At 41.3% G+C, this 10,011-nt stretch overlaps 1 protein-coding gene across 1 annotated transcript in view; it reads right to left on the bottom strand.

Moving 5' to 3' along the window:
- The window catches only part of TMEM132D (transmembrane protein 132D), a gene marked incomplete at both ends in the record, with an annotated part of 240,913 nt that extends 235,165 nt beyond the window's left edge, over nucleotides 1-5,748 (bottom strand). Inside the window, one exon of the mRNA XM_080628514.1 lies at nucleotides 5,661-5,748. Within this exon, the coding sequence (XP_080484640.1) occupies nucleotides 5,661-5,748 (88 nt within the window). The remainder of the gene's footprint in view (nucleotides 1-5,660) is intronic.
- Between the last annotated feature and the right edge of the window lie 4,263 nt (nucleotides 5,749-10,011).

Below are 10,011 nucleotides of genomic sequence, written 5' to 3' on the forward strand. Positions count from 1 at the left end.
CCTGCTAAAGGCAATGAAACTCTATGCAGTGACTGTAACGGGCTCTGGATCACTCCCACTGGGGATCAATAGATGGATGTAATATCTTGTATCATAGAGCCGGAAGTTACATCATTCTCTAGGTCAAGTTTATTACTAAACTAGAAAAAACTAGGTCATACCACTAAACTAGAAAGTGGAAGCTTGCATAGATACTACATAAGCTGTACTTCTTTGAAGGAGATGAAGACTTTCAATCCATTAGCTTTGTGGGGCCATCAGACTAACACCTTACACTGGAAGTAAGTCTACTCAATAAAAGATGAAATCAAGAACATGAAGAAGCCAATCCTCATTCTACAGTTAATTTTTTCCCCCATGGAGGAGGGTGAAGTAGCCTAACATCTTCAAATATATACTTTAAACATATACTTTAAATATGCTCTTAATAATTAGTGTTATCTAAATGTCTCTGAACTATTTAAAATCCACTTTGTTTTGAACTGCCATTAAAAATGCAGCAGGCAATATTACAAAGACTGCTGAAAATGAAGTAATTTAATGTAATACTTTATAAACCAAACCTCCGAACCAGAATCTCAGCTGCCTCTTCAGCTTCTCTGCAATCAACCCATCTGGAGTCATGTTTATGCATCCTAGGACCTGTGATAGACTGCCACTAGACTTGGCATCCACAGCAACCTCAGGAGGCTGATTTAGTGCAAATGCAGCATGAAAAATCAGATTATCTTTTGATTTTTCTCTTTTATTAAATAAAAGTGATCTTTATTGAATAAAGCTGCTTTTATTAATATCGAAAACATTGGTTGGTGTCAGAGAGCCTGCCAGTCCTATGGAACTAATAAAAGAAAAGACAGAAGTAAAAAATGAGAACATTACAGGGAAATATTAGAAACAAAATCACATTAAGCCAGTATTGCAGCTGACAAATAAAACATGGGTCTAGCTGTAGATTTTTTGTTGTTTAGTCTGAATTTATTTTTACTGAAAGAAAAGAAATAAAAATGGGGCTTCTCCCAGAGGTACACAGTGGCAAGAAACACAGTAAGAGCAAAAAAAGTGCAAGTTAAATTGCCCTTCCCTTGTAAAATGTCTCAAACAACACTAAGTTAAATGCAGCTGGGACAAAATACAAAAACTTTGGGTTTATGGGAACATCTTTAACCTTAAGGTAGAAAGATTTCCTTTACCTTTTGGGTTTTTAAGAAAGCTTTCTGGGTTTCCACGCATGGGCAAAGCCTACAAGAAAAACTACTGACCAGACCTGTACTTTATGCTCATGTAAGTTGTGGTCATCTGAAATCAGCATGCAATAAATGTTCTATACGTATCAATTGCACAGACAGAGCAAGAGATGCCTATGATGAGTCTGTCCACAAGCAATGTCAGCACTGTTACTTTCAGAAAAAGAATGTGCCCCTCATCATCACAATCAAAATCTTTTAACATGAATTGAGACTCAGCTATGAACTCCTTTCTAGTCACCACCAATGAGGGGGAAAAAAAAAAGAATATGCATCTTAGACCCCGTATGCAGCACTATTTTACATTACCAATGTACTATCAGCGTTCCAGATTAATGAACTTCAAAGTAGGAAGTGCTGAAGCACAGATTTTTGCACTCTTCAGCTTTTCATTTTCCATGTTTCTACTTCTCTTAACTCCAAAGTGCACTTCAGTGTCAGCAGAAGATCTGCACATACAGATCTTCAGAAATGGCCTACAGCCTTCTGGAAGACAGAACATAACTCATAAGCTCAGCTGTGTAGTTCTTTGTATACCACTACCCCCACTGAAGCCAGCAGATGCACAAGTGAGATTAAAATGAAGTGGCTTCCTATACAACTACAATTCACAGATATAATCCACTAAAATTGTAAGAGAAATTGTTATGTGGACAGAATGATACATTCTGATACTATGCATAATCACAGAATCAGTAAAATTACATAGAGTAAGCCCAAGATAGAGTTTGTCCATAAGAAGACAAACAAAATACATACTGTAACATTCAGTAGAAATCAAGAGGGTTCAAACAATATTGTAACATGGAAAATTCCAAAGGAAACAGAAGCAATTTAAATCAAAATATCTAGATATTTATTATAATGTAACCAAAACTAAGCATTTGGGGGTTTAGGTTTCTGGGAGATTTACACACACACACACAAGATAACAGAGGGACAGCTAACTTCAACAGCTTGCAGATAACAAGGAGATTGGCATCACTGCATATGTACTATCCACATCTCTAGGCTATGAGTAACACTCTTAGGGGTATACAAGAAAATCCTTCCTAATACAGTTGCCAAGCTTCCACTTTCATAAAACAGAGAAAAAGGAAATCAAAACAGCAGCTGTGTGGCCTGAGATCTCATTAGAAAGCAACTCGCAGGAAGACTGCAGCCCAGGATGACAGAGAAGAACAAGGAACACTCAGCAGAATGCAGACAGAAAAAAAATCATTAAAATGGTCATTTGTTTTGTTACTGTGAACTTAGACCTGAAATTTGAAATTTATTCAGGAGTTTTATCTGACAACAAACATTCATAATGTAAAAGGCTCCTCAATCTTAAGTCTCACAACATACATCCTGAAATTGTTTAGCATCTCACAGGAGACGCTCAGTTCATTACAGACTTAAGCCAAGAATGGAACCTGAATTTCAAGTAAAATATTATAGTTTTTATTTTGCTCCAATGAGTCCAGTGAGAGGTTTTCCCCTTAAACAAAGGAAAAAAATATCCACTTTACTGTGCCTGCTGTATCACTCTGTGTTTTCATTAATGTCAACTGGACTTCAGTTATTTTTTAATTGAAGATTTCTGAAGATTTTGTTTTTATAGTTGATACCAAACAGCAAAAACCCAAGCTGGCTGAGGATAAGCACTGGCTCCCTAGAACTGACTGCAGAAAACTCCTAAGTGAAGTCAAACTGTGAAATGCAACTACCCCTATAACTACAGTTACACTGTCCTATAAACTGTCCATTGTCTATATATATACACATATATGTACACACACACATGTATAATTAGGCTGACAATTTATTAAAATACATGGATTACATAAGTAACAAATTGTTCTGATAAGAACATGAAGCTCTATTGAAAACAAGATTTCATTTCTCAGGCTGGAGCTGTTTTCTGCATTTACAAGATACAAGCAAAGCAAAACCAAAGTGTTCAACCTTATTATCTGAAAGATTTGGAAATATGGCAGTAAAAAGGTGTGTTGCCATGGTTCTGAGTAATCAGCAACAGACCTATGCACAATAGACAGCTGATTGCTGTTGCATGTTAGAAGATGTTTTTTACCCCTTTAAGAAAACTTTGTCATCATGTCATAAATGAGAGAGGTTTTCTATTAGCCACAGAAAGGCATCAAAGAAACATACTCTGTAGTAGTAATCAAGTCTGATTACTACTACATCTATCTTCTTATGGAGGGGAGGGGAAATCAACCTTTTATGCTGCCAAATTTATGCTGTAGATTTCCAGAACACTCTGGTCTTCCCAGAGTATGCAAAGGCATCATAGTACAGATGGAATCTGCTACTGAATATGGAAATACATTACTCCATTAAAGATAGACACTAGACAGCAAAGAGTCACAGCAATCACGCATTAATATACTGGATACCTGAAGTGCAGAATAAATAGCACAGACAATAGCAGTAATTCTAATGGGTTCTCATGTATCTGGTTTCATAAAATCACCGAATTGTTTAGGTTGGAAAAGACCTTTTAAGATCATAGTATCCACCGCTAATATTGCACTACCAACTCTATCACTAAACTATGCCTCTAAGTACAACTTCTACACATTTTTTACATACCACCAAGGATGGTGACTCCACCCACTTCCCTGGGCAGCCTGTTCCAATGCTTGACAACCCTTCCGGTGAAGAAATTTTTCTCAATAGCCAAACTAGACCTCCCCTGGCACAACTTGTTTCAATACATGTCAGATTTAATGAGACTTCACAATCACAATACACAGAAAAATCTCACTCATCGGTTTTTATAGAGGGTTTTTTTCCACCCAAAAGACCTCCTTTCCAAGTCAAGTTTTCTGCCTATGTTTATCATTCAAAGGAGATGTAAATAACATTTAAGAATAAAGTCATATGAGTGCTGCAATTGCTGAGCTGGCAGTAAAACAAACACTGTAGGACTGAAATGCCACTCCTGGAATAGCTGAAATCTCAGCCAAACACTATGTTAATGCCATGTTAAGGCTGCAAACTGAAACACACCAAAAAACACAGGAGATGAAAAAGTTTATATTCTTACTGCATTGTCAGCCTACCTAAAGTACTGATATTCCTTATAATGAAATACATAATTTGCAGCCCAGCTGGGAAATCAAAAGCTACTGGTGTGCAAAGTGAATGAATCACTCTTTTGGAAAGACTCAAAACATCCAATCCCTGCTGATAATGCATTTCCAATTGCAACTTTAAAACTGTACTTCTGTAGGCGCTGCGTTTAGGTAACATTTGAGAAGACTTCTAATTGTGTTGCTTGCTTCCTTAGCCTGTTCTAAGGAAAAATGGAGAAAGGAATGTGATACAGGGAACCACTGCAGAAACACAAAGCTGTGTATTTTGCCTTCTGTCCGTAAGTTCAGTTCTGGGTCCAGTAAAATAAGTAACTAGTAAAACCAGCTCAGTTAAGAAAAAAGAAAGGTGCTGGTACCTGGAAGAGTAAAAAGATGTTGAACTTTTTTAAACAGTGATGTTTATATGAAGAACTCTTTATAAGCATGTTTGCAAAAACACAGATGAAATACACATGCTATTATTCTCTTAAGATTAACCAAGTGTGAACTTCAATTTTATTTCCCTGCTAAAATGTAACTGTATAGCTGTTGATGAACAATCTCTGCTCAGTTAAAATGTGCATTTCTCCTAATTTATATTCCATAGGAATGCTCAGAATCATCTAAATTAAGTATTACAAAAATTCATTCACCTTTTGGAGAGGCTATCACTGAAAACTAAGTTCAGAGGAGGACTTGAATGCACACAAACACATGTGCATTGCCTATATGCTGTTTTTTGATTCTTACTATAAACACACTCGAGGGCAACAAGAAGGTGCCACTGAGTCATCTGAAGTCACGCTGTCAGGACATTCTCTCTCTATTCAGCATGAAGAATACCAGACACCTGATTCAGTCTCCCATCAAAGCTTCTGAACATTTCAGTAAGCACGTATACCTCTGGATCACTAAAACCTTGCCAGCCAGTCTGAGATACAGGATTTTTTTATTAAAACATAACAGAGAGGCAGCTAACTCCAACAGCTTGCACCTCTCAAGATTTCACATTTGCAGGTAACAAACCATTTGCCATCCAAAACAGTTACCAACAAACCTCATCAACAGCATTTACTACATGATCGAAAGTGCAATATCCAGGTAACAAATACATCAGTAAACGGGCAGACTTTTGTCAGAGTCAATCAACAAAACCCCAGCCACACGGGATTTCCCATCAAGGTATCTCTGCTCCTGACTAGCACAAGGACTTTCCCTGAGTCTTTCAGTCATGAACTGTGGGTATTGACAGTCAAGGCATTGCCAAGAGAGGGGGCAGAGGCTGTGGATGCAAAATAAACAAGAAACAAGATGCAGTGAAGAGATTGAGACTTACCTTTGGAAAAAACTGCTGCCAGGCTCAAAAGGAGAGGTGACAACAGATGCCCCAGATGCCCCATATTGCTAATCCCAGAAGTGCACATCCTAGGGTGTGTTCAGTTATGATTCAGTTTTGCACACTTTGTAGTCAAAATAAAACTCGGTCAGCTGGAGAGGCTACATTATCAGAACAGGTCATCCGGAGAGAGTAAAGCCATTTCCTTCAGAGAGAAGACTTACTTCTTTAGCTTTAACCCTCCCCTTCTCTCCCTTCTTTCTTCAAAACAGAAGATGCTGTGAAAGAAAACCCCTCTCCTCTCAGTAAATAAATAGGAAACAGTTCAGGCTGAAATCTAGGTCCGGGGCTTCAGTAGCCTGAAGCAGGGAAGCAGCCCCCGACCCCACAACACCCCGAGAGGTGAGGTCAAGGTGCTGGTCAGGGGCCGTGGGGCTTTGGCTCCTTGGACAGAGACGCTCCGGCTGCTCGCGCCTCACGAAGCCAGCGCCCGCATCCCGCTGGAAAAGCACGGCTGCTCCCCGGGCGTCACCAAAGTTTTCCTTTGGGTGATGCTGATCAACCCTGAAATCATCCAGACACGGAGGCTGGGGTTTGTTGTTGCGCGCCCTCTCTCCCTCTCTTTTTATAAGTTCTCGATTTCCTTATTGACTTGTCTGACTTTCCGCAAGAGCAGGAGGGGGCGAGCGCGGCTCCCCCCAGAAGGTCATTGCCACAGACGTGCCTACTGCTCCCGGGGCCGGCGGGCGCAGCGGCCGGCGGGTACCTCCCGCTCCAGCCGATGCTGCTCGGCTTGAGGCCGTAGCGGGGCGCCGGCCCCGGCCCGCCCGGCAGCCCGCCTCCTTCGGCCCCGGCCCATCCTACGCGTGCCGCGGTTGCTGTTTACACAGAGAGATTTAAGACTGAGATTTAAGCCGGGAGATGTCGCGGAAAGCACGAAAAGAGGAGGGAAACAAATAAATAAATAAGCTCCCGAGCCAAGCCCCGCCTCGCACCAGGCAGCGCGGCAGCCCCAATCCCCGGGCAGCGGGGCGCGGAGCGGGGCGGAGCGGGGATGCCTGGCCCGGCCCCGGAGACGGTGCTGGGAGAAGGCTAGCACCGCCGCTCCTGGACGCTGGAGCCCGGTGGTGGCTCAGCCTCGGCGGGGGGGGGGGGGGCGCACAGAGCGGCGGCGGCTCCTCCGGGGCGACGCGGCTGCTCCATGCGGGGCGTTACGGCGCTGCAGAGGCTCCCGGAAAGCAGCGGCTGAGGTGGCACGGGGAGAGGCGCCGCCGGCGAGACTGGTCTCCCGCTGCCGGCAGCGCACCGGGGCCGGCACAAGCCTAGCTGCCCCCTGCACCCGAAGAGCTGCCATCGCTGAGGGTGGCGGCAGCAGCAGAGCCCGCCGCCGGGCATGTGTGCTCTCATGCACGTGGTTTGGCGACGGATCCTTCCCGGATCCAAGCGCATCATGTACTGAGCATCCCTAAGGCACTCTTTCGAGTGAGCCGAACTATGCCGGTACGGCCGGCATTGGGAAACAACGTGAGGACGTGTAGTACAATAATGCATCTGTATTGTACGAACAGGGAGAACACCTACATTTGGTCTAAAAAGCAGTTCTGGGGACAAACAACCGACTTCAGGTTTTCCATTACAGAAGGTATCAATGCAAGAAGCATTCAACCCATTGGCCAAGCCTAATAATCAGACTGGTGTTATCCTTGGCAGACAGAATGGCAGCAGAATGCGATTTACCACAGCCCAAACTTAAAGTAGCTACAAGAACTTACCATCAGTATTTTCCTTCACAGAGAACATGTTCGGAAGCAATAAAACCACTAATTTAATCTTAACATCCACAATGCTGAAACTTTAAAATAAGTCTATCAAAATAAACTTTGTACACTTCTGTTTGCCAACACCAAGAAATACATCTTAACCATGCAATGAGAAAAGGCTGTGGTTTGCGTGATGCTGTGAATTGATTTTAGAAGATCACATCAGTTCTACCAATCCCAGAGAGGTTCCCCAGACCTGAAATTAAGCATGCAACTGGCATTGTATCCAAAACAGAAGTGTATCATCTCAGAGCATCCACTGGCTGAAAGAAGATAAATAATTGTTATTGACATGATATATAGCATGTTGTGGCCAAAACCTTTGTTGTCCAACATAGGAGAATTATTATAAAATAATACTCTCTATCCAAGATAAATCAATCATCTGGAGGAGAAAGTCAATGCCCAGCTCCATTCAGCAGCAGGATGAAATATGCCAGCATAATACACTAGTTAGTCTGTGTTCTGATGGACACAGAGAAGCTTCTTATAGTCTACAGAAAGTATGAAAAAGTGCAAAAAAGAAGAGCTTTCTCTCCAGATAAAGGTGTAAGCAGGGCTGCTACCATCTTTCCAACTTTTAAGAAAAACCTATACTAAAAAGAGAAAAACAAAAACAAAACAAAAAACCCCAAACCCCTAAATAAACCAAACCACCAAGATTCTCTTCTCTGCACTTCTACAGTATCTGACTCTGTGGCCAGTACCTGGCTTTTACTTTTTGTTATTTGTGCAACATATGGAGATGTTTTATACACACAGTCTTACTGCCTTCCAAGCACTCAGGGGTCACCTCCTCTTCCATTACCCTGTTATCCCAACAAATCAGGTTTGAGTCTCAAGCCTTCTCAAAGTCAGCTGACTCAGGAATAAACTATTGCCTCCAGTCCCTCTGGAAATGAGTAAGTCAAGTCATTTCTTGCATGTGCCCTGCACAGAAATCACATTCCCTTTGCTTTGGTGGGTGTTGTAGTAAAGTGACAGCTGAAGATTAGGCCACTTGCCAAACTCCAGTCTGCAAGAGCAGGTGTCCCAATGCAAGTTTCTTCTTACAAGTGCAGGTGACAACACTTGTACTGTACAGTCTCTGGCTGGGCTAACAACTTTGTGATGAAAACACTGCCCATGGAAAGTCCCATCAATTCATACTACTCCATAATGAGAAAACATCTTCCTGTTTTATTAGCAATATGCTATTTTGGCAAGTATGTCTGATCTTTTCTGGGTAATTAACACAACTAATTGTGAATGAAGAACTGGCTTTAGGAAAACACAAGGAAGAATGAAAAGACCTTCATCCCCACAACTTGTGGCTACCTGTAAAGGTGGCAAACCCATTAATCCGCATCCAAGAAGTTAATGAGAAAAATCCATCACTACCCTGAGACTTCTTATTTCGTCTCCAATGTGATATATCAACTGATACATATAGTCTGCTTTATGTAATTAAAATTGCTAATTGTTCTAATCAGTTTATCAATTCATATTTTTGTTTGAGGGTTGGGGATTTTTTTTGAGACAGTAACATTCCCTCATTGACAACCTAGAAGTGCAACTCTGGGAGAAGCCCTGTTAACACAACAACAAACAGCAGACTATAGAAAAGACTGTAACGAGGTGGATTACACATTTTTCACTAAAACTATTTTTCATTCTCAATTAAACACTAAGAGAAGAATCCTGGTGCTGCTCAAGTCAGTGTATACTTTACCACTGATTTTTAGAAAGGCAGATTTTTACTCCTATTTTGAAGATCACACAGAGGGCACTGAAATAATTACCTGGGTTTGCTACTGCACAACATCCAAAGTAAAGAACAATTCGAACTGTAGATTCAGAAGATGAAAAGGAAACTCCCAATCAGTTTGGCCTCCCTGCAACTTTATATTATTTAATGCATTTGTCTTCAAACCATTTAGTAGCCATGAAGTTGTGACCGTCATTCATAAGGCAAAGCATGACCTGTTCCAGTCTTATTTTATGTTTGTGTCACTCATTTCTTCACCACACATACCTGCAGACTTTTCTCTTTGTTCAGGTAATGCAGAATCTTTAGCTATGGGACTTCTTTGCCACATGTGCACACTACACCCTGGCCAGCAGTGGCACAGTCACCAGCTGCAGTCTTTTTGTGATGCTCCCACAAAAATAATATGAAAATCAGAACAAGATAATGGGAGATGCCACAAAGACCAAGCTGAGTCGTACTCTTAAATTTCACCTTAATTTCTGGATCTTACTCTCTTTTGACATTCACCAGCACTTTGATTTTTGTTTCACTGACAGCAGAATGACACATTAAACTTTGTAAATTTGTTTAAAACTAATTCACATCTGTTCACTCATACCAGATAGGAAAATTAAAAAATAAAACCACTTCATTGCTTATAATGCTTCTGTTGTAGAGAAAAGCAGATTCAGTTCAAAATCTTTACCAGGCTGAAATAATAAAACCTATTTGACAGCTTGCAGTTCTGCTGTCAGTGGAAATACCCCTTAGTGCGCCTATCTCTTTAATGATCAAATGCTAG

The sequence above is a fragment of the Psittacula echo genome (assembly GCF_963264785.1).
Source record: "Psittacula echo genome assembly, chromosome: 13".
In the NCBI taxonomy this organism is placed as follows: domain Eukaryota; kingdom Metazoa; phylum Chordata; class Aves; order Psittaciformes; family Psittacidae; genus Psittacula; species Psittacula echo.